Source organism: Myotis yumanensis, unplaced genomic scaffold, assembly GCF_028538775.1.
Source record: "Myotis yumanensis isolate MYYU_CA2020_CCGP unplaced genomic scaffold, mMyoYum1.0.hap1 SCAF_4, whole genome shotgun sequence".
Lineage (NCBI taxonomy): Eukaryota > Metazoa > Chordata > Mammalia > Chiroptera > Vespertilionidae > Myotis > Myotis yumanensis.
Window position 1 is genome coordinate 104,342,124 of NW_027223755.1, and position 25,781 is coordinate 104,367,904.

The window sequence follows — 25,781 nt, forward strand, 5'->3', positions numbered from 1 at the left end:
TCCATTCCCAGTCAGGGCACATGCCTGGGTTGCGGGCTCCCAGGCAGCTGACCAATGATTCTCTCTCATCATTATGTTTCTATCTCTCTCCCCCTGTCCCCCTCTCCCTTCCTCTCTGAAATCAATAAAAATATATTTAAAGAAATATAAATAAATAAGTAAATAATGTAAACTCAGGAGCCCAGACGACTGAGTTCAATCCCACCTCTGCCACTCACCAGCTGTGGCCTTGTGTTGTCAGCAGAGCAGCACCAAAGTGTTCCTGATGATTGCACCTCCGTTCAGCAACCTTGGTTCTTGAGCTCCGGCTGAGAAACAGCTCAGGGACAAGACAAATTATAAGAGAAAGTTCATTTAGAAAGTCACAGAGGTAGACGAAGCGAGCGGTAGAAGAAATGGGCTCTGAAACAAGTTACAGAGGCAAAGGGAGGGCCCTTGGAGCCCAGGAGACAGAAAGGTAAGGGTAACCGCTGGGGGGAAGACGAGGGGAGGGGGAAAGGCACAGTGTGCTTCCTGGAGAGAGGGCCGTGGGTCCTCCATCCGAGGGGCTTTTTAAAAAAAATATATTTTATTGATTTTTTACAGAGAGGAAGGGAGAGGGAGAGGGAATTAGAAACATCGATGAGAGAGAAACATCGTTCAGCTGCCTCCTGCTCACCCCCTACTGGGGATGTGCCCACAATCAAGGTACATGCCCTTGACCGGAATCGAACCCGGGACCCTTCAGTCCGCAGGCCGACGCTATCCACTGAGCCACCCGGTTAGGGCCGAAGGGCTTTTAAGCGCAGGGATTTTCGGGGGGGGTCCCAGGGGAGGATCTAAATAGAATTTCACCAGCTTCCCAGCTGTGCTCTTTCAGGGCCGTGGTCTCCACTGATTGGTCGCTGCCGGGGCAGCGGGTCATTAGCCAATGCGGCTGGTCCTGAGGCAGCCACGGAGTCACTGGTCTGGTTTTGCTGCTTCTCTGGGCCTGGAGCTGAAACAGAACTGAGGCCTGGATGTATTTGATGCGGTTCGGAGCCTCACTGTCCTGGGGCTAATGCTTAAGGGCTATTTATTCTCTGGCTCCATTGTTTGTCCCCCCCCCCCCCCCGCCCCCTCTTATGGGGGCAGGGTCTGACTTGCATGATAGCAACACGCCAGGGAAGGAAAGTTCAGGGGAGTGTCCAAACCACGAGGCCAGCCACGTGCTAAGGGAGGAAAGGTCACCCTGGGGACGAGGTCCTTGTTTTCCCAGGTTTGCCCGTTGCTAGGCACCCGGGACTTTCCACCCTGGTGACCTTCTGTACCTGCCCGTCGTCCTTGCCCTGCTCATGGGCAAGTCACTTCACTTCTCCGAGCCTCAGTTTCTGTGTTTGTAAAATAAGGATGACGACGACGACGACGGTAATAATAGTGGTTTTCTTGACTTACTCTGAGTGAGATACTGTACCCTTCAAGTCCTCGGCACAGAGGAAGCTTTCAGCAAATGTTAGCTCCATCTCACTGCTCCTTCTCTGCATCTTCCCACTGTTGCAAACATCTGACGCCGGGTATCGGGAACCTCACCCTGAAGATGGAGAGAAAGAAAATGAAGAGCTGGCTTTCTTCCAAGATTTGTTCTCCAGAGAACGCGCACATCCTTCCAACCGGCCAAGTTCCTCAAAAACAGCCAGAAAAAGAAAAAAAAATAGAAGAAATAAATAGCAAGATGCTTTCTTTTTTTTTTTCCTTTGGACCGGACATGTGGGTTAGCGGCAAATTGTTTCCCAAAAATGAGTCAGTGGGGAAGAGATGACATGTGAGTTTGAACCTGTGTCATCAAAACATCATTAAATAGCCCATCCGCCCTGAGAACCTGCCATCCTCGTGTGGGCCCATCTCCACAGCCTGGCCGGGCTTAGCAAGCAGACCCACCCAGGTTCAAACCCTGGCGGTGACACTTCCCAGTTTGTGCGACATTTCAGCCCTCTGAGCCTTGGTTTCTCCATCCGTGAAATGGGAATAACCTTGTCTGCCTCACAGGGTCTGTGGGATACAATGAGACCACCCAGGAGCCTACAACATGTGAAAGAGTCATAGTGGCCACAGCGGCCGCCATTCTCGGGCCCTTCTTCAGCTGCTGTGGGTGAGTTTGCTGAACTTTGCCCCCTGGCTTTTCAAAGGTCTGCCAGAGACATCTGACCCTCTCATGGGCCCCTGGCTCGTCAGCAAGATGGAAACCCTCTTTAGAATCCTTTTCTCTCTTTTCCTCCTGAATTCCCATGTGTCATGGCTGCCCCGCCACCCCCCCCCCCCCCGCCCCCCGCCCGGCCATGGCTAGGTGTGCCCATTTAACAGATGGGCAAAGGGAGGAGTTCAGAGAGGTGATGTGACATGCTCAAGGGATTGTCCCCTCAAGGGCGTGGAGACAGGGTCCTGCTGCCTGCAGCGCTGCAGCCATAGGCTGGATTCAAACAGGGGCCAAGGAATCTGGGGGGAGGGGTCCCAAACTCAGACCTCACTGGGCCCACAGGCAGCATGCTCGGACGAAGCGGACCAGACTGGAAGAGGGGCTGCGGGGGGGTCGCTGCCATGGCTGCACCCGGGGACCTGGGCTCCTAGTCTTCTCTCTGAGCTGAGATTGGACTCTCAGGACCACCAGGGACCTCCCTGTCCAGCATGGCACCACACACCCCTCCTGCCTGCCCTCCCTGGGAGCTGGGACCCTCCCACCTCTTTCTCACTCCCTCTGGGGAGGAGCCAGCTGCTCTGTGGGCGGGGCAGTGGGCAGCTCTCACCACATCCTCCTCTTCCTCCTCTTCCTCCCCACCCCACATACACACTGGGGCAGCGATGTCGGCAGAAGCTTCTGAGGGACCCGCTGGGGGCACTCTGCCGAGTGACTGATGGGCTTGGGGTTCAACTGCTTCTCCCTGAGTCTAACCGACAGCCTGCCTCCTGTCTGCCTGGCTTGCCCTTGCCTGCTGTCTGTCCATCCCTGTGCAGCCGATCGGTCCCTGCCCCAGGATGACCCTCTTCTGTCCGTGTCTGACCTCTCTGGGACGTGACTGACCACTGCGTGGCCTGCCTGCCCAGGGCCCAGCTCCCATCTGTCCAGGGGGCAGGTTGTATCCTGTCTGGTTGATGACTCGGTGTTGGCTGTGGATTCCCATCCTAGAGCCCTGCCTGTCCTCCCACCGCACGGAACCCAGCTGCCCCCTGGGAGCCCACTGAGTGGCCTCAACTCGCGGAATGGACGTCTGAGGAAGAAGCTGGAATAGCAGGTAACTCCTGGACGCTGGGGCAGGGGCACCTTCTCTGCCCAGGAGGGCCCAGTCCTCGCCTGAAGTGGAAGGGCCAGGAGGGGTCCCGGGCCCTCAACACAGCTGGGGACATGAGTGAGGCCAGCAGAGTTGGCTGGAGTCTCCTGTGCAGCCGGGCTCAGGGGGGCTGGAGGGCCTTGGCGTGGGTCTGCTGGCGGCCTGCGGGCCCGGGGCAGGGCATGGCCAGGTGCCCCGGGGGCTCTCTGTAAACCCAGCCTCCCAAAGGCAAGGGGCTGGGGAGGGAAAGCCGGTTCTAGATCCAATGTGACTCGACAGTCCCCGAGGTTCTGGGCAGCTGAGCTGGGCGGGGTGGGCTGGGTGAGACCCTGTGTCTCGGCCAGGGGGCCCATTTTGGGGGTGGGTGGGAGGCATCAACGTGTGCCAACTTCTGTGTTGTATCTCTGTTTTACCTAATCCTTCAAAATGGGTCGGTCCGCCCATTTCACAGACAAAGGACTGAAGCTCTGAGAGGTAGAAAGATTTTCCCAAGGTGACTCAGGCAGGTGACTGGGGGGCTGGTCCTGCCCTCCACGTGCTGTCCCCTCATCCCTCGCATAAAAGAACGGGGACCAGGCGATGAGGGGCAAACATGGAGGCGAGGAGAGCGGAGAGCGCCGGGGCTGGGGGCTGAGGCTGAGCCTTGGAGGGTGGGTCCATTTCTGACTGAAACAGAGGTGAAGGCAGGGACAGGCACACTCCTGGCAGGGGAGCGGGGACAGCAAGCGCCTGGAGTGGGAACCCGGGACTCATGGAAGGAATGGCAAGTGCTGCTCAGCCGGAGCAGAGGGCCCAGGGCAGGGGGCCTCACGGAGTCGGGGCTGCTGGGGGGCGGGGGGGGGGGGCCACCGGCATGGCCCAGGCAGGGGGCCTCACGGAGTCGGGGCTGCTGGGGGGCGGGGGGGGGGGGCCACCGGCATGGCCCAGGCAGGGGGCCTCACGGAATCAGGGCCACTGGGGGGGTGGGGGGAGCATCTGCATGGCCCAGGCAGGGGGCATCACCGAGTCGGGGCGCTGGGGGGCGGGGGGGGGGGGGGGCACCGGCATGGCCCAGGGCAGGGGGCCTCACGGAGTCAGGGCCGCTGCGGGGAGGGGTGGGGGAGGGGGGGGCACCAGCATGGCCCAGGCAGGAGGCATCACGGAGTCGGGGCGCTGGGGGAGAACACCTGCGTTCCCCCGGGGGAACAGCTGGGCTTTCAGAGGCACGTGGTGGAGCGGGGAAAACCTGGCGGGGTCAGAGTCCAGCCATGCGGGACTGGGTGAGCTTGGCCAAGTCTCTGTGGCTCTTCTAGCTACATGGAGCCTTGATAGTTTCATCTGTAAAATGGGAACACAGGCAGCTCCATCCTTGTGGGGCTGGTTGTGAGGATTTGAAGTCGTAAAAATATGAAAGCTGCTGGCTGGAGGCCTTCCCAGGAGGGGAACTTACAGCCCGAGGAGCCTGGAGCTCAGGGAGGGGAAGGACCACTCTCCACGGGCAGTGGAGGTGCAGGGTGCCCCTCGGGAGCCGCAGTCTTGCCTCCCTCGGCCCAGCCTTCCTGGCTTGGGCGCTCAGCATGCTGCAGGCACTCCAGGGCCTCGTATAATCCCCCCAACACAGGTGAGGCTGCGGCCTCATTCAGCCCCGTCACCGATGAGACTGCGGCTCCGTGGGGAGAACCTTGCCCCATGTCAACTGTGACTAGAAGAGGCAGAGCCCTGATGCTGCCCACCCCACCCCTGGCCGGGTGTCTGGATCTCACAGCCTCTCTGCGGAGGACTCAAGTAGCCCCGTGTTAGGAGGGGGACGAGACCCAGGGCTGGGAGAGGGGCAAGCAAGGCGAAGGCCGAGCCCTCAGATGTGCTGCAGGCTCGCCCCTCCCCAGTGAGGAAGAGAGGGGTTGGAGCCCCTCAAGGCTGTGGGCGACGGGGCGGGGGGGGGGGGGGGTGGATGCTGGAGGGAGGCCAGTTCAAGAGAAGCTGGAAACGCCGGCCACTGGAGGTTTTGGAGGCACCAGCTTCTCCGCAGCATCTCGGCCTTCCTGGCGCTGGAGGGAAAAATGAAGAGAAGGAAGGAAGCTCTCCTCTCCTCCACAGCCGGGAGGGGAGCAGTCCTTCACCGTCGGCTAATGTGGGGTTTTGGACTCAGCCGGACCTGGGTGTGAGTCCCAGCTGTGTGACCTTGAGGAAGCCACTAACCTCTCTGAACCTGTTTCCTCATCTGTCACATGGACATAGTGCCTGTCTCGAGCTTGCTGTGAGGTTGGTTCCACATGTATTTATGAAGCACCTACTGTGCGCCAGGCCCTGCCCTGCCCTGCCCCCGGGATGCAGTGGTGCACAGCCAGCCAGCCATGGGGAGGATGAGGCCATAGGGCACAGCTCTGATGTTTTACTTTCAATATTATTGGCGATAATCCCCTTGTTATTAGCTAGGACACTCGGCACAGCTTCTGGCATAGGCTAAGCCCTCAATAGGTGGGCTCTTACGATGACTCTACTCCCCACGTTCACAGGTGGGGAAACTGAGGCTCAGCGAGGGCGGGTTTTTCTAGGGTCACCCAGGAAGTCATTTACAAGCAGAGGGAAGAAAGCTGTGAAGACAGGGGAACAAGGACTTCCTAACAGCCCTCTCCTCATGTGTCTTTCTTCCCTGCCCTCCAGGGCCTCCAAGCCCAGGGGTGGGGGAGGGGGGGCTGGGAGGAGCCCCCACCCACCCCCGGACTCACAGGTGCCACCCCCCACTCCTCGCCCTGGCACCCCGCCAGAGGGACTTTTTATGACAGCTCAAATGAGAGCTCTGAGTAAACGTGGAAATTCTGAGGCAACCTGAGAATATTCACTTCCCCGGGTGTGGGCAGGGAGCCCACCGAGGGCCCCGAATGGCCAGAACACCTGCAGCAGGAACCCAGCCTGCTGGTCCCAGAGCCCCCAGGGAGGATCTGGTTATGCAAATTGTCCCCAAGGAGGTGAGGCCAGTGCACCCGCATGGCCCTGGTCCCTCCTCGCTGTGCAACCACGGGCGAGGCTCTGGACCTCTCTGGGCCTCGAGTTCCTCATCTGCCTGGTGATGTAGACTGGGACTAGGACCTGCCAACTCTCCCCAGCACAAACCAGTGACACGCAGGCTGCTTTGGCTGGCACCGGGGCCAGGGCAGGCTGGTGGGGGCCTGCCCACACCTCGTGGCCTCAAGCAGTTGTGGTTGAAAGCATTTTTTCTTTCTCTGCCTTACAGCCAGCCCCTCCTGGTCTGAGGAAAGTGGGGCTGGAGTGCGCTGTGGCTGCAGGAGCTGAGAGGTTGCACAGTCTGGGTGGAGATGGTGGGGCAGGTAGAGATGGCACAGGCAGGGGAAGGCTGCCGGGAGTGGGAGAGCTCCTCAGCTAGGGGAGGTTGCACAGGCTGGGAGCAGTGCCAGCAGGAAAAGGTTGTTCAGGCGAGAAAGGGCGTCATGGACAAGGACCCAGGCTGGGCTGGGAGAGAGAGACTGAGAGCTCCACAGGCTCCGAGGCTGTACATCCTCGGAAAGGACAGGCGCTGCCTCTCAGGTTCAGCTCCTCCTGACTAAGCTATAATGCCGATGTCCTGGCATACCTGCCCTCACACACCCACAACCCGCCCCTCGTCACTGGCAAGAAAAGTAAAAAGCAACTGACATTACCCACACACCTACAGTGTGCCCAACACCTGCCTCATCCCCCCTCAGCCAGGCCAGGGCACAGGGCACTGCCCCCACTCTACAGATGAGGAAAACTGAGGCTCAGAGAAAGGAGATGGGCCCAAGGCACCACTGTGAGTGAGTGGCAGAGCCTCCGTTCGGATCCAAGGCCAGCGGTCTGGCTCTTCCTCAGCCTGAGCGCTCCGTTAGGGGGGAACCAGCTGCTGCCCCCGGGCGACCCGCTGTCCCTGTCTGAAGTGCCCTGTTCCTAACCTGACGACAGCAGTCATGATGGCTCAGACCCTGGAAACTGAGGGTGCTGCCCAGGGTAGGGGCAGTTCCTGGAGACGGATGAAGCTGATGGGGAAACCGAGACCTCTCTGGGGGCTGCCTCAGGCCTGCTCCTTGTGTGACTGGACACAGTCATTCTTAGCCTCATTCATTCACTCCCCATGCTTCTCCAGCTGCTTGCTGAGCACCTACTATGTTCCAGGCCCCCTTCTAGGCACTGCGGTGAACAACACAAGTCAATTTCCCAGCCTCTGGGCGCGTATGCTCTGAGGCTGGAGATAGGTCATGGACACAAAACCAGGAACATGTACTAAACCAGTCCTAGTATCACACTGTGAACAAGGAGACAAGAAGGGGTATGTGCACAGAGAGCTGCGGGGGAGGCCCATTCCAGAGAGTGCAGATTGAAAGCCGAGAATGAGGAAGCAAAAAGCACAAGGAAAAGTGTTCTAGGCAGAGGGAACGGCATGTGCAGAGACCCTGAGGTGGGGAAAAAGTTGAAGCCTTGGCGCTTTTGTCCTGATCAAGTGCATGAAGATCCCCAAGGCACCGAATTTAAGAAAGGGAGTAGAAAAGAGTAAGATTTAACTTGGGACCACAGTCTAATAGGTTTCAACGTTGAGGTTAAGCTTCAAAGCCCTCATCACTCATATAGACAGCGTGCCCTTTCATTCAGTCGCTCTTGCGATGACTGTCTGAGCACCTATGTGTCAGGCACTGGGGATTCGGCAGTAACCGAGACACACGCGGTCCCCGCCTGGATGCTGCTTCGAATGCCGCCGAAAGCACCACGAGCAGTGTTGTCTGGTGGAGGCACGGACCCCAGAGGAAGGAGTGACTCACTCCCTGGGGAGGTCGAAGATTTGCAGGAGATGACATCTGAGCTGGATTTTGAAGACTGAGTAGGAGGCAGGCAGTCGCCACGGCCTGCAGAGCGTTCCGGTGGCTGAGACGCATGTGCCCGGGCACGGCAGCCCGATGGATGGGACGTCGGCGAAGCCGTCCAGACCCGGTGCATCCGGGGTCCGGGACGGACACGGGGTGGACGGGACGTTGGGGAGTGGATCCTGAAAGCTCTGGACTCGGGAATTTGGGGTTTTCTCTGAAGGTCAATGAGGAGCCACAGATGCCGTAGTGGAACGAGGATGGGGTTGGAGGGGTCGCCGCTGGCAGCAGGGAGATGAGGGAGGAAGCCCGTAGCAGGCAAGGTGGGCAGAGTCCTTGGAGCCCAGGGATAAACTCGAGCCCTCTCTTCTGTGTTCCCTTTCGGGAAGTCCCTCGGTCTTGAGACTTCCCCTTCTGGTGACCCGTGGGCTCTGTTCCTGGCGCGCTGGGGAGTCCCTCCTCACCCACTCCACTGCCTCTTGGTCCCCATGGGAACCGGGTCATTTACTTCAGCTCGCTCCTCACCTTTCACTTTCCACTCCAGTCCCCTCCTGAATCACAGTGGGGATGAGGACTGACTTGAGGAACTAAATGGATGCCATTCCCGAACGATCAGTGAGAGAAAGAGGACACAGAGAAACCAAGCGCTTGGTTCTTTCCAGCTTGGGGAGGTTGTACATAATGCTGCTGTGAACACCCGGCACATTCCGCGTGTATGTGTGTATACATATACCCTAGAGGCCTGGTGCACGGCATCCGTGAACTCGGGGGGCTCTCTGCCCTGCCTGCACCCTCTCGCAGGACCCCGCGGAGAGTGGGCCTAATCTGGCAGGTGGACATCCCCCGAGGGATGTCCGAGGGGTCCTTTGTGCTGCTGCAGAGGCGGGAGAGGCTCCTGCTACCGCCGCTGCACTCGCCAGCGTGAGCCTGGCTTCCTGCTGAGCGGTGTTCTCCCTGTGGGAGCGCACTGACCACCAGGGGGCAGCTCCTGCGTTGAGCATCTGCCCCCTGGTGGTCAGTGTGCATCATAGCAACTAGTTGTTCTGTAATTCGGTCAATTTGTACATTAGCCTTTTATTATATAGGATTTCTCACTGGTGCATGATCTAGAAATGGAAGTGTTGGGTGTCCTGTTCAGCTGACGCTTTCTGACATGGTTGCACCAACTTACACTCTTACTGGAAAACTGGGCCAAGATGAAGAGAGCCGGTTACTCCAGATCTTTTCACGCACTTGGAATAGTCTGTCTTTTTCATTTTAGCCATTCTGGGTGGATGAGCAGTTGTATCATATTGGGATGTAAAGTTGCATTTCCTTGATGAATAATGATTCTAAACACCTTTCAACATGCGTATTGGCCATTTAGATGTCTTCTTTTGTAAAGTGTCTTTTTAAGTTTTCTGTCTATTTTTTAAAAATGGAGTTCTGTGTTATTTATTGTTTTGTAGGAGTTCTTTCTATATTCTGGGTACAGATATAGAAGGCAACCAATCAATGTTTCTCTTTCACACAGATGTTTCTCTCTCTCTCCCCCACCTCTCTCTAAGCATATCCTTGGGTGAGCATTAAAAAATAAAAAATTATCTATATCTATATTTATCTATATCTATCTATATGTATATATATCTATATGTATATATATGTATATATATCTAAGTGTATACACACTTTAACAGCTGATAGCTCCATTTTGAAAATGAAATGCATTTTCATAAACACTGCCTTTATAATTATTCAAAGTGTGTGTATATATTCTTGGGACACCCTATACATGGATGTATAATGTGTGTGAGTATAGATATAGATGGAATCTCCTCCCATTTTGTTTTTTTCCCCATTCTCTTAATGGAATCTTTAAATCAGTGATGGCGAACCTTTTGAGCTCGGCGTGTCAGCATTTTGAAAAACCCTAACTTAACTCTGGTGCCATGTCACATATAGAAATTTTTTGATATTTGCAACCACAGTAAAACAAAGACTTATATTTTTGATATTTATTTTATATATTTAAATGCCATTTAACAAAGAAAAATCAACCAAAAAAATGAGTTTGCGTGTCACCTCTGACACGCGTGTCATAGGTTCGCCATCACTGCTTTAGATGGACAAAAACTCCTAATTTTAATGAAGTTCGATTTGTCAGTCTTTTTCTTTATGGCTAGAGCTTGGTATGTGCTGTTAAAGAGGTGCTGCCTGCCATAAGGTCATGAAAATAATATCCCAAGTTTTCTTCTACTTCCACATGCGTCATTGTTTTAGCTTTCACACAGGTCTACAATCCATCTGTAACTTATTTTTATGGGTGATGTGAAGCAGAGGGTCAAGGTTTATTTTCTTCTAGATGAATACCCAATTAATCAGCCCTCATTTTTAAGATCACGCTCTCCATGGCCTTTCAGTGGTACTTTTGTTGAAAGTTAAGTGGCTATATCTGTGAATCTATTTCTGGACTCTATTATTTTTTCATTGGCTCATTTGTTTTTCCTTTCAACAATGCCATATTTTTCTTCAAGATTGTCTAAATTATTTTTGGCTCTTTGCATTTCTATGTAAATTGTAGAACTAGATTGTCAATTTCCACCAAAGAAAATCTTGCTGGGGATTTTTTTTGAACCTTGGGTTTACCTGGAAACTATAGTTCAATTTGGGGAGAATTGACGTTTTTAGAATACAGTTATCCCTGATAACCACAGGGAATCTGTCCCAGTATCTCCTGTGGATACTGAAATCCAGGGATGTTTAAGTCCCTTATATAAAACTAGAGGCTCGGTGCATGAAATTTGTGCACTGGGGGCGGGGGTTCAGCCTGGCCTGCGCCCTCTTGCAGTCCAGGAGCCCTCGGGGGATGTCTGACTGATGGCTTAGACTGAGCCGTCAGTTGGACATCCTTAGCGCTGCCAGGGAAGTGGGAGAGGCTCCCAACACTGCCGCTGTGCTCACAAGCTGTGAGCCTGGTTTCTGGCTCAGTGGTGCTCCCCCTGTGGGAGTGTACTGACCACCAGGGGGCAGCTCCTGCATTGAGTTTCTGCCCCCTGGTGGTCAGTGTGCATCATAGCATCCGGTTGTTCCAAAATTTGGTCGGTTTGCATATTAGCCTTTTATTATATAGGATTATATAGGATGGTACAGTATTTGCATATAACCTATATTTGCATAGAAGCGACAGCAAGGTATGCTTACACACCACTTCATTCACATGGATTCAGCATCGTGCTGAAATTCATGTTTTGCTTTTTGAAACTTCGTGGGATTTTAAAAAATAATTTTGATTCTCAGTTGGTTGAATCCACAGATGTGAAACACAGATACAGAGGGCTGACTGTATTAAAATTTCCAATCCATGAGCATAGTATGTCCCTCCATTTATTTATATTTTTAAAAAATTATCTTACAAATATCTTGTAGATTTCTGTGTGGAGGTCTTGTACATCCTTCATTAGATTTATTCTTGGAAATTTGATTTTTATGCTAATGTAAGTTATATAATTTCAAAAATTTCATGTTTGCTCTTAGTGTGTAGAAATAGTTGTGCTTTTTTTACACTTTATTAACTTTGTTAATATACTTTCGCAAGCCGGAGGTCCAGATGTAGGAAGAAATAGCTGAAAAACCCAGCCCGCTTCATCTACCTACCAGCTGGGGACTTCCTACCTTTGCTTTGGTAATGGTTGTAGACATGGCCATCTGCTAATCCCATGAGAAAGGGTACTGTGCTGCAAAGCAGAATTCCTAGCCTTGAACCTCATAAACCAGTAAATATTTTCTTACTGTCGTAACAATATTTAGGTGTACAACACAGAACAGAGCAGTTTAACTACATGCACTTTGTTATACAGCAGATCTCTAAAACTTCATCATGCACTCTATCCCCATGGAGCAACTCCCTATTATATCCCCTTCCTCCAGCCCCTGGCGACCCCCATTCTACTTTCTATTTCTATGAGTTTGATTACTTTAGATATGTCATATAACTGGAACCATGCTGTACTTGTCTCTCATGATTGGCTTATTTCGCTTAGCATAATGTCCTCAAAATTGATTCATGTGTGAGCATCCGGCAGAATTTTCTTCCTTTTTTAAGGCTAAATAATATTCCAGTGCATGCATACCACATTTTCTTATCAGTTCATTGGCTGATGAATTTAGGTTGCTTCCATAATCTTGACTATTATGAATCGTGCTGCAATGAACATGGGTGTGCAGATTACTCTTTGAGATCTTGTTTTCAATTCTTTGGGATATGTACCCCAAAATGAGACTGTTGGATTACATGGTGGTTCTATTTTCAATATTTTAAAGGAAACTCCATACTGTTTTCTGTAGCATTTGCATTATTTTACAATTCCACCAGCAGGGTGCAAGGGATCCAAATTTCCCACATCCTCCCCAGCACAGTAGTCGTCTTAGCAGGTGTGAAGTAGTAACTCATTGTGGTTTTGATCTGCATCTCCCTGATGACTAGTGATGCTGAGCATCTTGTCAGACACCCGTTGGCCATTTGCTTATCTTCGCTGGAGAAATATCTATTTAAGTCCTTTGCCCATTTTTTCCCAATTGAGCACTTTTTTTGTTTTAGTATGTTTTTGAGATATAGGAGTTCTTTATAAATTCTGAATATATTCAATATAGGGTGTGCAAATATTTTTTTATCATCCTGTAGGTTGCACTATCCTCTGTCAATTGCTTTCTCTGCTGCCCCAAAGTTTCTATGTTTGAGGCCATCCTATTTGTCTCTGTTTGCTCTGTTCCTTGTGCTTTAGGTGTCGTATCCGATAAATAATTGCCAAGCCCAATGTCATGAAGTTTCTCCCTGTATTTTTTTTTCTAGGAGTTTTATAGTTTCAGGGTTTACATTTAGGCCTTTAATCCATTTTGAATTAATTTTGTATGTGATGTAAGATAAGAGTCCATCTTCATTCTTTCGCATGTGGATTTCCCGGTTTCCCAGCGCCATTTGTTAAAGAGACTCTCCTTCTGCCCCCCCGCCCCCAATGTCTACAGGGTTCATTTCTGGGCTCTCTATTCTGTTCCATTGGTCTCAATACCTACTTGTCTCTCTCTGTGCCAATACCTACGTTGACTGCTGTAGCTCGGTAATATATTTTGAAACCAGGAAGTCCGAGGCCTTCATTTTCATTCTTCTTTCTCAAGATTTGGTTATTTGGGGCCCTTTGAGATTCCATATAAATTTTAAGATTTTTCTCTATTTTTGCAAATAACGTCATTGGGATTTCGACAGAGATTGCATTGAATCTGTAGATTGCTTTGGGCACTTAAAATATATTAAGTCTTCCAATCCATGAACAGGGAATATTTTTCTACTTATTTGTGTCTTCTTTAATTTCTTTCAGCTATTTCTTTTGTAGTTTTAAGTGTCCGAGTCTTTCACCTCCTTGATTAAGTTTACTCCTAGGTCTTTTATCATTTTTGATACTATCGTAAATGGCATTGCTTTTTAAGTTCTTTCTGCATTGTTCATTGTTAGTGTATAGAAATGCAGCTGATTTTTGAGTGTGGTTTTGTATTCTGCCACTTTACTGAATTGGTTAATTAGTCTAACAGGTTTATCATATGGAATCTTCAGGGTTATTTATATTTAAGATCATGCCATCTGTGAACAAAGATAATTTTACTTCTTCCTTTCCAACTTGTCTGCCATTTACTTATTTATTTATTTGACTAATTGCTTTGGCTAAGGCATCCAGTACTATGTTAGTGGTGGCAAGGGTGAGCATTCTTGCCTTGTTTCTGTGTTTTTATTTTGTTGTTAATCCTCACCTGAGAATATGTTTTTTCCATTGATTTTTGGAGAGAGTAGAAGGGAGGGAGGAAAGGAGAGAGAGAGAGAGAGAGAGAGAGACACACATTGATGTGAGACACATCCATTGGTTGTCTTCTGCACATGTCTCAGCTGGGGCCAGGGATCGAGCTGGTAACCCAGGTACATGCTCTTGATCAGGAATCGAACCTGTGACCCTTCGGTGACTGGGCCAACACTCTAACCACTGGGCACTCCAGCCAGGCCTTGCCTTGTTTTTTTAATATTAGAGGAAAAGCTTTCAGCTTTTTACCATTGAGGCGAACAGTGTATTCATTTATGGTGTTTATTATGTTCAGGTAATTTTATTCTATTACTAGTTTGTTCAATGTCTTCATCATGAAAAGATGTTGAATTTTGTCGAATGCTTTTTCCGGCGTTATTTGAAATAATCATGTCATTTTTGTCCTTTTTCTGTTGATGTAGTGTATTTTTGTATGTTGAGCCATCCTTGCATCCCAAGGTTAAGTCCCATTTATTCATAGTGTATATCCCTTTTAATGTGGTGTTAAATGTGGTTTGCTAGTATTTTGTTGAGGATTTTTTGTGTCAACATTCCTTATGCATGTTGGTCTCAGAATATCTTATTGTACTGTACTTACCCTTATTTTTGTGATGATGTGAGATGATAAAATGCCAAGCCTATTCCTAAATCAGGGTAACCATCCCTTACTTGCAGTAAATGACTTGGTCCACTCATTTCAGGGGTCCTTTCTGATCCGACATGTTGCCATCAATTAGAGCGCATTTTCTGTTCATGTCTCCACCCACAGATTTAATGCCTTTCCCATTTTATTCATTCATTTATTTATTTGTTTTTGTTAATCCTCACCCGGGGATATTTTTCCATTGATTTTTTAGAGAGTGTGGAAGAGAGAGGGAAAGACAGAGAGAAACATCGATGTGAGAGAAACACATCGATTGGTTGCCTCCTGCGCGTGCCCTGACCAGGGCCCGGGCCAGGGAGGAGCCTGCAACCAAGGTATGTGCCCTTGTCTGGAATCGAACCCGGATCCTTTGGTCCACAGGCCAATGCTCTATCCACTGAGCAAAACTAGCGAGGGTGCCTTTTCCATTTTAACTAAGCACTTATCATGCACCGTGGCTCTTACTTTTGCAGTTTGAAGTGTGACAGCAAAACTAGCATAAATTTCTTTTTCCCTCTTCACAATATCACGGATAGAAGATTTATTCTTACTGCATATCTTAGCAACCTCAGCATATGATTTTGATTCTTATTACGTATAGAACTTTCACCTTTTCACTTAAAGGAAGCACTTTATGGCTTCTTTTCGGCATATCTGAATCGCCAGCATCACTACTCTTGTGCTTTGGGGCCATCAGCAAGTACAATAAGGGTTATTTGAACACAAGCGGTGCAATACCACGACAGTGGATCTGATGACTTCTGAGACAAGGCTAAGTGAGCAATGGGCAGGTAGCATATAAAATGTGGCTACACTGGGCAGAGGAATAATTCATGCTCCAGGTGGGACAGTGTGAGATTTTATCGCACCAATTTAAATTTATGCATTATTTATTTCTGGAATTACTTAATATTTTCAGTCCGCAGTTGACCATGCATAAATAAAACCGCATAAAATGGAACCATGGATTAAAGGAAACCACTAGACTGATTTTCAGATGTTGAACTAACCTTGCATTCCTGAAATACACCTCATGTGATAATGATGTATTATCTACTTTTGCATATATCATTAGATTTGATTTGTTAATATTTTGCATAGAATTTTTGTATGTATATTTATCAGAGTGTTTGACCTATAATTTAATTTTCTTTTAATGTCAAGTTTTGGTATAAGGTTACGTGTTTAATTCAAGTGTTTAGTTTACTTATATTTAATAAAGGTACTGATGTGTTTGAGATGAAGCCTATCATTTTGCTATTTATTTCCTTTTGCCTCGTCTATTCTTTGTTCCTTTTTTCCCCTTTTTTGTCCCATTGTTTAGAGCAGCGGTTCTCAACCTGTGGGTCGCAACCCCTTTGGGGGTCGAACGACCCTTTCACAGGGGTCGCGTAAGACCATCGGAAACCACATATATAATTACATATTGTTTTTGTGATTAATCACTATGCTTTAATTATGTTCAATTTGTAACAATGAAATTGGGGGTCACCACAACATGAGGAACTGTATTAAAGGGTCGAGGCATTAGGAAGGTTGAGAACCACTGGTTTAGAAGGATAAAGTTTTAAACAAATTGTTATTCTATGTTTTTAGTCTATTGTTAGTTATACTTCCTTTTTCAATTCTGTTAGTGCTTATATTAGAGATTACAACATGCATGTTTGATATTTTTAGAGACTATCTTATATTAGTACCTTTAACACTTCCCAGACAATGCAGTGACCTTTCACTTCATTGACCTTTGGGGTATCATTATCATGTATTTTAATTCTACATGTAGTTAAACTTCATAATATTATCATTATTGCTATTTTAAGCAATTCATATTTCTTTATATTTATAATACTGTCTCTTGCTCTTTATTTCTTCCTATGGTAGCTTTCTTCCCATCTGGGATTCTTTTTCTTTCGCCTGAATAACTCATTTTAGTATATATTTTGATGCGGGTATACCAGCGACAAATTCTATCAACTTTTCCTGGTCAGAAAATATATTTATTTTGCTTTCAATTAAAAAAAATTTTAAGATCTAATTTACATATAAAAATCACTCTTTTAAGTGTACAATTAAGTGGTTTTTAGTATTTTCACAGAGTTGTGCAACCATTTCCACTACCTAACTGCCAAAGATTTTCATCTCTCAAAAACACACAAAAACCTACGTCCCTTAGCAGTCACTCCCATTCCTCTCCCTTCAAAGCTCTAGTCCCTGGCAACCATGACCTACTTTCTGTCTCTATGGATTTGCTTAATCTGGACATTTCATATAAACGGAATCACACAATATGTGGCTTTTGCTTCTGGTTTATTTATCTTAGCATATATTTTCAAGGCTCATGCATGTTGTAACATATATCATTACTTCATTCATTTTTATGGCTGAACAATATTCCATTGTATAGATATCTTACATATTGTATGTCCATTCACCAATTGGTGGAGATTTGAGTTGCTTCTAGTTTTGGGCTATTATGAATAATGCTGCTGTGAACATTTGTGTACAAGGTGTTTTCTGTGGACATATGTTTTCAACTCTTTTTGCTACATTCTAGAGGTCAAATTGCTTGGTCATGTGATGACACTATACTGTATTAACATTTTGAGTAACTGCAAATTTGTTTTCCACAGAAGATACACCATTTTACATTCCTATTATCAATGTACAACGTTGTCAATTTCTCCACATCCTTGCCTATACTTTTATTTTCCTTTTTTTAAAATAGCCATCTAGTTGGTATGAAGTATCACATTGAGGTCTTTATTTGTATTTCCTTAATGACTAATAATAATGATTATCTTTTCATGTGTTTATTGACCATTAATATAACTTCCTTAGAGAAATGTCTACTCAAATCTTTTACACATTTTAAGATTGGGTGATCTTTTAAGTCTTGATATATTCTGAATACAAAACCCCTAACAATGATATGATTTGCAAATATTTTTTCTCATTCTGTAGATTGTCATGTCATTTTCTTGATAGTGTCTTTTGAAGCACAAAAGTTTTAAATTTTAAATAGTCCAATCTAGCCCTAGCTGGTTTGGCTCAGTGGATAGAGTGTTGGCCTGCGGACTGAAGGGTCCCAGGTTCGATTTCGGTCAAGGGCATGTACCTTGGTTGCGGGCACATCCCCAGTAAGGAGTGTGCAGGAGGCAGCTGATCGATGTTTCTCTCTCATCAATGTTTATAACTCTCTATCCCTCTCCCTTCCTCTCTGTAAAAAATCAATAAAATCTATTTAAAAAAATAAAGAAAGAAATAGTCCAATCTATCTTTTTGTTGTTTTTTTTTGGTTGCCGTGCTTTTGGTGTCATATCTAAGGAACTATTGTATTTGGTTGTTTATTTGTTTTATTTCATTTTGTTTTTTTGGTGTTTTTTTTTGGTGTGAATTCCTTAGGATTTTATATACAAAATTATATAATCTTAAAACAGCAACACCTTATTTATTTTCCAATATGGATGCCTTTCACGTCTTTTATTTGACTTATCATGTTGGCTAGAACCTCCAGTACAATGTTTAATAAAAGTCATGAGAGTGAATATTCTTGTCTTGTTTATCTTAGAGGAAAAACTTTTAATTTTTCATCATTAAGTATGATGTTAACTGTGGAGTTTTAATTGATTTCTTTATCACCTTGATCTTAACTTTTTTTTAAGGATATTTTTGCTGGATATAAAATTTAAGTTGGCTTTTAAGTATGTATTTATCTTTAATTTTTTTAAAAAAGTTTTCTATGATGTATCTAGATGTGGTTTTCTTTGTATTTTTCCTTTTGGGATTTTGTAGAATTTCTTGAATCTGTGGATTAATGTCTTTTTCTAGTTTTGAAAAATACTTAACTCATTTTCTATTATTGCTTCTGAGTAGTTCTTTCTCAATTCCAAATACATGTATTTTAGACCTTTTCACAATGTCTAATACGCCCATTTTGCTCTTTTCTGTATTTAAAAATATTTTTTCTCTGCATATTTCAATCTTGGCATTTTTTATTGACTGATCTTCTAGTTCACCAATCCTCTCTTCCAATGTTTCTCATCTGTGGCTAAATCCGTCAACTCAGTTTTTATCAATTTCAATTATTGTATTTCTCATTTCTAGGGTTTCTGATTTTAAATAAATTTAATATTTCTGATGGAATTCTTGAACATACTAATCATAGCTGTTTTAAATCGTGTCTGATAATGCCATTTTCTGAGTCACCTATGTGTTTTTCCATTGTATTTTTTCCTCTTGGGTTTTGGTCATTTGATATTGTTTCTTGGTTTTCCTTGTCAACTTAAGGGAATGCTGAACATTTTGTATGAAAAATATAAAGGCTTTGGATAAATCTAACATTTTCCAGATAGGTTTTCATTTTCTTCTAGTAGACATATAGCATATAGGCAGATCCCCTTGATGCTGTCAAGGTAAATTATTTCTCATTTTTTTCTTACTCTTAAGGCATAACCTTTCCTGAATAACTGGGCATTTACCAGGGCCCATCTTTCTTTTTAGGCCTTGAACTTCAATTCCTCCCTCAGCATTGTGAAATTGCCAAAAATCTCTTCTTAGCTTTTTAGCCTATTACCAAATGCTCTCTGCTAGGTTTCTTGGTATGTAACTCATTAGCAATGACTTGGCAAATTATTTGAAAGAAAATTGCACACAGAATTTCAATGCATTTTCCTCCACTCTGACACCCTGTCCTCTCAAGTACTCTCTACCTTGGTTGCTCTCTCGTGTTTTCTCACAATATTTTCCCTGATTAGTAGTTGTTCTCAGTAGGGGAATTAGTCTGAGACCAGCTACTCCATCATAGCCAGAAGTGAAAGTCCCCCTCCACATTTTACTTTACAAACTTAAGATTCACTTACATTTTAAAAGCTATGAAATAGTTTGGACATACAAAAAGGTATGAAGAATAATATAGTAATCAGCATCCATGGGAACTTCACTCAGTTTTACCAAACTGTTGAGACCCCCAAAGACCCCTTTTCATCACATGCCCTCCTTTTCGACACTATTTGAAGTTTGATGTTTATCATCCGCGTGGGCACCTCTTTGCTTTGTAAGGACACATGGAAGTTCACCTAAACAACATATAGAGCAGCTTTACCTGGTGCCGAGTGTGCCACAGATGGTGTCCTTTCCTAACTTGTTTTCATTTCGCATCTTGTTTGTGAGAGTCATTTGTTTTGTGGTGTGAAGCTATGATTCATTTTCACAGTGAGTAATTCTACCAACTATTTACTTTTCCATTCTCTTGCTGTTGGATATTTAGGTTGTTTCCAGCTTTTTGTTATTAAAAATCAATGCTGCTATAAACGTTGCTGCATACGCTTCTAGTACACATGTGGCAGAGTTTCTCTTGTAATGTACATGGGGTGGAATTGCTGGGTCTCACGGCTAATGAGCTCATGCAAACTATTTTCCAGACCAATTGTATCAATTTACATTTCCGATAACTGTGAATGAGAGTTCCCATTACACCCTGTCTTCAGCCACACGGGGTGTCGGCAGACTTTAGGTTTTGCCAATTGATAAAATTGAAATGGTGTGCCACTGTGCTTTTTATTTGCATTTCTCTGTTGACGGGGAAAGAAACCACTTTATATTCTCCACAGCAGCTACTTCAATCTTGTTTTCTACCCCCGGGCTGGTCTACTTCCTCAGAATCTTCTGAAATCTGGCCAACTTTTAAGCTGCATTACCACAAGCCCAGTAACCACTTCTCGGCACTGGGGCCAGGTGCGCAAGCGCCTGTCCAGGGCTCCCTGCCAGCCAGGGCTGTGCTGGAGCGCTTACCTGCAATGAGGCGGGTAGTGCTTCCACAGACTTGTAGCCAGGAGTCGTGACCCCATTTTACAGATGAGCAAATAGAGAACAGAGGGTCAGGAACTTGCCCAAGGACACCCAGTTGGGACCTGGCAGGACAGATTTCAGGTGCTCTTCACTCCTCTGCAGGAGGCTGCACAGGGAGGTGCTGCTCAGGGTCCCTTCGCAGGAAGCCCAGTAGGGCACCCTCTGTCCTTCGCGGAGGAAGCACACCCACCTGGGGTCTGGTGTGCAGCTGGCAAGTAAGTTGCTGTCGCCCTCAGGAGCCCGGGTGAGAAGTCCCATGAATAGAAGGATTCGGGGCAGGGAGCGCAGTGGGATGAGGGGGAGTCCCCACTCGGTTGGGTGGGAACACGAGGAGAAGACGTCATCCATCGGTCATGGCTGGTGTTTCCCAGAAGCCAGCGGCCGGGTTTAGCGGGTAGTAAACATCCCGGAGCCCCTCTGAAATAGTTAGACCCTTTTCAACCTTCCCTCAATCCACTGATGGCGGAGGGTGTGAGCATCTCGGTTTGGTGCTAGAATGTTTTAAACGCCTCTCAGACACTCTTCCATCCCCCTTCAAACAAAGGCACACAAAGTCTCAGGTCCTAAGTCTTAAGCAGGGGTCGCATTTTCCTAAAATTCAATGACTGTCTTTTGTTTTCCTTGTATTTAGTTTTCATATTTCACTGTATTTGGTTTTATGGTGAGTTGACTGTTTTGTTTAAGAAACACTTAGATAACATCTACTATATGTCAGGGTCTGTTCCAAATGCTTTACAAATATTGACTAATTTAATTTGAAAAACTTATGATGCAAGTACTGCTATTACTACTTCCATTTCACCCTGAGGACCCCGAGGCCCAGGAAGTAAACTTCTCAAGGCCTGGGAGAGACGGGACAGAGCTATGCGAATGGCAGTGCGGGGATTTGAACCGAGGCACGCTGGCCCCAAGTCTGTGTTTCAACGACTGTGGTACACACTGCCTCTCCGTTTCATGCTAATTACCTGTCAATGGTAGTGATAGTGCATCTTCCTTTAAGACTAGTTTATTGGTGCGGAAACAGGAGGTAAAATAAAGACACATGGCAAATAGAAAACAGCACGGTGGGAACCTTGACTGCAGTGAGTGGTAAGAGTTCTGGAACATTTCAAGGTGGCTTCCTGGATGCAGGGATAAAGCAGGTGGGCTGTGAAGGCAAAGGCTAGAGAGATGGGAGGGAAAAGGGTGTTCAAGGAGAAGACGGCATGAGAATTTGCCTCATGCAAAGGCAGAGAGGCATGGTGGGCCTGGGGTGCGAGGAGGGTTCTGAGTAATTCAGATCAGTGGAGCAGTAACAGCAGGAGTCCAGCACCCTCGTATCGTCGCTGGCAGTCACAGAGCACTGCCCCGTCTGCTTTCCCACGGACTCCCCTTCACGGCCAGGTGCCGTGGGCATTATTGTCCCCATTTTAGAGATGGGAACTGAGGACAGAGAGTGAAGGCCCAGAAAAGCTCCAAGATCCTCTGGCTTCAAATTCTGGGCCCTTTATTCTATTGGATAGAGTCTATCCCACTGTATCAGGTTTCTTTGGTGGCAAGCAACAGAAGCATAATTCCACATGGTTGAGCAAAACAGGTTCCCTGCCGCCCCTCCTTGGCTTATGTAAATGAGGAGTCCAGGCATGGACTTCAGGTACGGCTGGATCCAGGTCCTCAAATGAAGCCACGGGGCTCTAGTCTGTATTGCTCCGTACTGGCCTCATTTCCAGGCAACCTTTCTGTAGGTGACAGAGATGGGTACCAGCTTCCAGTGGGCACCCCCAAAGTCCCTCTCAATTAGAGTTCTAGAAAATTCCTAGGATGGCTCTCATGGGCATGCCCGGGCTGCTGCCCATTCTGACCCGGCCCCTGCGGCTAGGCCGGTGGGTGCTTTGCTGGCCCGGCCCTGGCCAGGTGCCCACCCTAGGGAGTCCCAGGCAGTTGGAGGAGCGCCTCATAAGAGGGGCAGAGAGGCCAGGCGGACAGAGCAGCAGCTCCTCTCCACCCCCAGGGCCTGTGTGTCATTTGTGTAGAACTGAGGCATGTTGGCCGAGGGGGCCCTTGGATCTGGGTGAAGGAATTTGTGCTTTATCCTGCAGTCAAGGCAGAGCTGCTGGGGAGGGACGGGACAGAGTGATGCAGGGCCTTGTGCTGGGCTGGGGCCCACGTGTGGACACGCTAGTGAGGCGCAGGTCTGGCTCCGACTCCTGTGGTGGGAGGCCCAGTCCTCCAAGTGTGGTAACAGGACTGCTGCTGGGCTTGGGGCCAGGTCCATGTTCGTCAAAGCAGCTCTATGAGGGGTTTCCCCCAACATCGTTAAAAAAACAACAACCCACATATTTTTATTGATTTCATGGAGAGGAAGGGATAGGAAGAGAGATAGAAACATCGATGAGAGAGAAACATCAACCAGCTGCCTCCTGCACGCCCCCTACTGCGGATCGAGTCTGAAGCCTGGGCATGTGTCCTGACCAGGAATTGAACCAGCTACCTCCTGGTGCATGGGCCGGCGCTCAACCACTGAGCCACACCGCCGGGCTATGGTATTTTAATAGCAACGTTGTTCATTTTAACGTGTGTTGGGAAAATTGCATGACTATGGAGATTATTGCTTAGGATGAGGTTGGAATTAATTTTGTAAGTAACTTCATTTATAGAAAACATTAATTAAACAAATGATCTGCAAATATGGCCAACATTTTGAAAGTGAGACATCTGGGGAGCTCTTGGCTAGGTCCTCCTGGAATGCCTTCATTTCTGAAGCTCTAAATTCTGTATCCATCAGGGCTCTTTATTATTGAGTGTTTGGGTGTCAGGGGCATGCAAATCACTCTGAATTCTCACAAGAATCCTGGAAGTGGGCTTTACTGTTTCCTGCAAGGCTCAGAGAGGGCAAGTGACTGGCCCAGAGCCACACAGCTGGTAATCTGACCCTCTCCGTGCCCTTCGCGGCTGACTACTTGGGACTTGGAAGGGAGCTCAGAGCGAGCTTTTGATGGGGCCGGAGTAGGATCTTGGGAACCCCGGTGTGTGTGTTGGGGTGTCCCGCTGTGGGCTCGGGGCTGGTCTGCAAGAAGCCAGGTGTGTGACTTGCTCCCTGCATGGATCATCCCTGTAGGCTCCAGGTCCAGCCATTCCCCTGTCCGTGGGGGAGGTCTGGGTGGGGATCCTGGCCTGGCAGGCGGGCCCACTGGCCTCTGGCTGGCACCTCCCCAAGCAGACACAGAACTGGGGATGCAATGGGCAAGGCTGGCACTGCCAGCCTGGTGGGTTGTTCCTGCCAAGGGCACCAGAGTCCACTCCTCCTGGGTGGGCTGCTGTTCTCCACAAAGGTCTCTTCTCCATCTCACCTAGACCGGGGTGCCCAGGTCCCCTTTGGTTGGCGGGGTCTGGGTTTCCAGGGCGCTGCCTCATGGGCAGCCTGGGCTTTGGATTGAGTAAAGGCTCATGGGACGAACCTTATCTTCGGGACCCAGTCGGGGTCTCCTTTGTGGGTGAATCTTAGATTCGTTGTTTAGTGAGGAGACAATTTACAAGGCTCACGTCAACACGAGTGTCTTACGGGAGGGGGCACTCAAGATTGCTGCTCATTGAATATCACTTTCCAAACCCGAGTCCCCTCCCCGCTCCTTCCTCCTCAGCTGCGTAAATGCCCGCATGTAACCCCACACACAGTGTAGACGGAGTGTGTGGGGGAGACCAGCGAGCCCCTCCCTCTTTGAACTCACCTGTCACTTGTGACTGTGTAAGGAGGGACAGGAAGAAGGTGGGAGAAGTGGGAGGGGGACCCACGGGGGGGCTGTTTCCAAGGGGCTGGAATTCTTGGGAGTGGCCTCGGGCTCCTCAAAATCTTGTTTTTCTGAGACACATTCAGGAATCTGAGGCAAGTCTCCCAAGGGAGGGATGGGGACCGGAGGGAGGCTGTCCAGGGTCCCCTGATCCCCAGGCCGGGGCCCACCATCTGCTGTGCGTCTCTTGCAGGCCCAGAGTCAGCATGCCGTGTGGCTGGGCCGCCCCTCTGCTCCTGCTGCTGCTCCAGGGCGGTGAGTAGCTGGCCGCCTCTGCAGCGGGCGGGCGGGCGGGCGGGCCTGTGGGCTCTGGGTCAGAGTCCATGGCACATGTCCACTGGAGGCGGACACAGGGGGAGCCGCTGGCTCTCCACGAACCAGAATTCACCCACCCAGAGAGCCTCATTAGCCAGGTTTGGGCAGGTCCAAGCAGCCCGGCCCTAGCTTGGGTCTTTGAGGCTCACTGGGGCCCTGGGAGACCGCACCCTGCATTCCCATGGCCCTGCCGTGGCGGGCTTCAACCCCCCCCCCCCCCCGCACCCCCCCCCCCCCCCCCATGAGGAAGTCCTGCCTCTGGTCCCACCTCATCTCCTAGGGGAAGTTCTTCAACCATCACTGGGCTGCCTTCAGGCACTGATGCTCCCAGTGGGGAAGAGGGGGTGAGGACCAAAGCCAGAACCTTAAAGGTTCTGGAGAAGCTGCAGCTGGAGGGAGGGGATGTCAGACACGGAGCTGGGGAAGGCCAGGAGTGAGACACGGGGCACGGCCAGGGCTGAGAGATCCAGGAGGCCTTCCCAGAGGAGGGGCGATGCAGCACGCAGGCTCCAATGGGGCTGGATGGGGGCAGGGGGCCCTTTAGCCACTCGCTGACCATCAGCATTTCTCTCTGGTTTTTACTTAAAGACCCAGAGCCTCGAATCGCTCCTTCAGCAAACAGGTGTCAGGCTCCTGTCCCGGGCCTTGCTGAGTGGCCGCACTCTGCCCTGGCTCTCACAGGCCTTCGGGGTACCCGCCACAGCACCACCCCTGTGGGCACCAGTAGCGAGCCCCGCTCTGCATGGTGCCGAGCGCCATCTCAGCCCATGCTCCTGACAGCCCACCAGGCCCATGCCGAGCGCCGCCCAGTTCTCAGTTGAGAAAACTGGCTCCGAGAGGGTCAGGGACAGGTCACGGCCACACGTCGGGCGGCGGCAGCCTTGGGGTCAGGCCACAGGTGTGCTGATTCCCGTGGTCACCTGGCTTGGCTTTCCTCGAGCACGGGCTGCGCCTGTGACAGACAGCACATGCTCACCTCCACACCCTCCAGGGACCATGTCCCCCGTTACAGGTAGTGGCCCGAGTGGCCTGAGGCACGTGTCCACGCTTTGGTAACCGCAGGCCAGGGATAGCCCTGAGGCTGTCGGCCCAGGGGCAGGGCCAACCAGGTGGCTGGGTTTTTACTCCCTCTGGTCCCTGATGTCACCTCCATCCCAAAGCAGTGCTCATTCTCCACAAGTGCCCGGGACAGGCCTGCCTCCTCCCAGAGGGGAGCCTAGAGCCCCGAGTCACTTCCCAGCCCCGGCCCGCGGGAGGCCTCTGAGGCCACGCCCAGGGAGTGTCCTGTCCACTAG

General features: G+C 48.9%; 1 protein-coding gene across 3 annotated transcripts in view; it reads left to right on the forward strand.

Annotated features, from left to right (window-relative positions):
- Nucleotides 1–2,817: 2,817 nt before the first annotated feature.
- Nucleotides 2,818–25,781, forward strand: part of IL21R (interleukin 21 receptor) — a 37,454-nt gene continuing 14,490 nt past the window's right edge. For 2 of the 3 annotated variants that reach the window (XM_070413418.1, XM_070413419.1), the window contains exons 1-2: nt 2,818–3,245; nt 24,365–24,426. In XM_070413418.1, coding sequence (XP_070269519.1) covers nt 24,378–24,426 — 49 coding nt within the window. In that variant the 5' untranslated portion in view covers nt 2,818–3,245; nt 24,365–24,377. The remainder of the gene's footprint in view (nt 3,246–24,364; nt 24,427–25,781) is intronic. The other variant, XM_070413420.1, reaches the window with a different exon arrangement.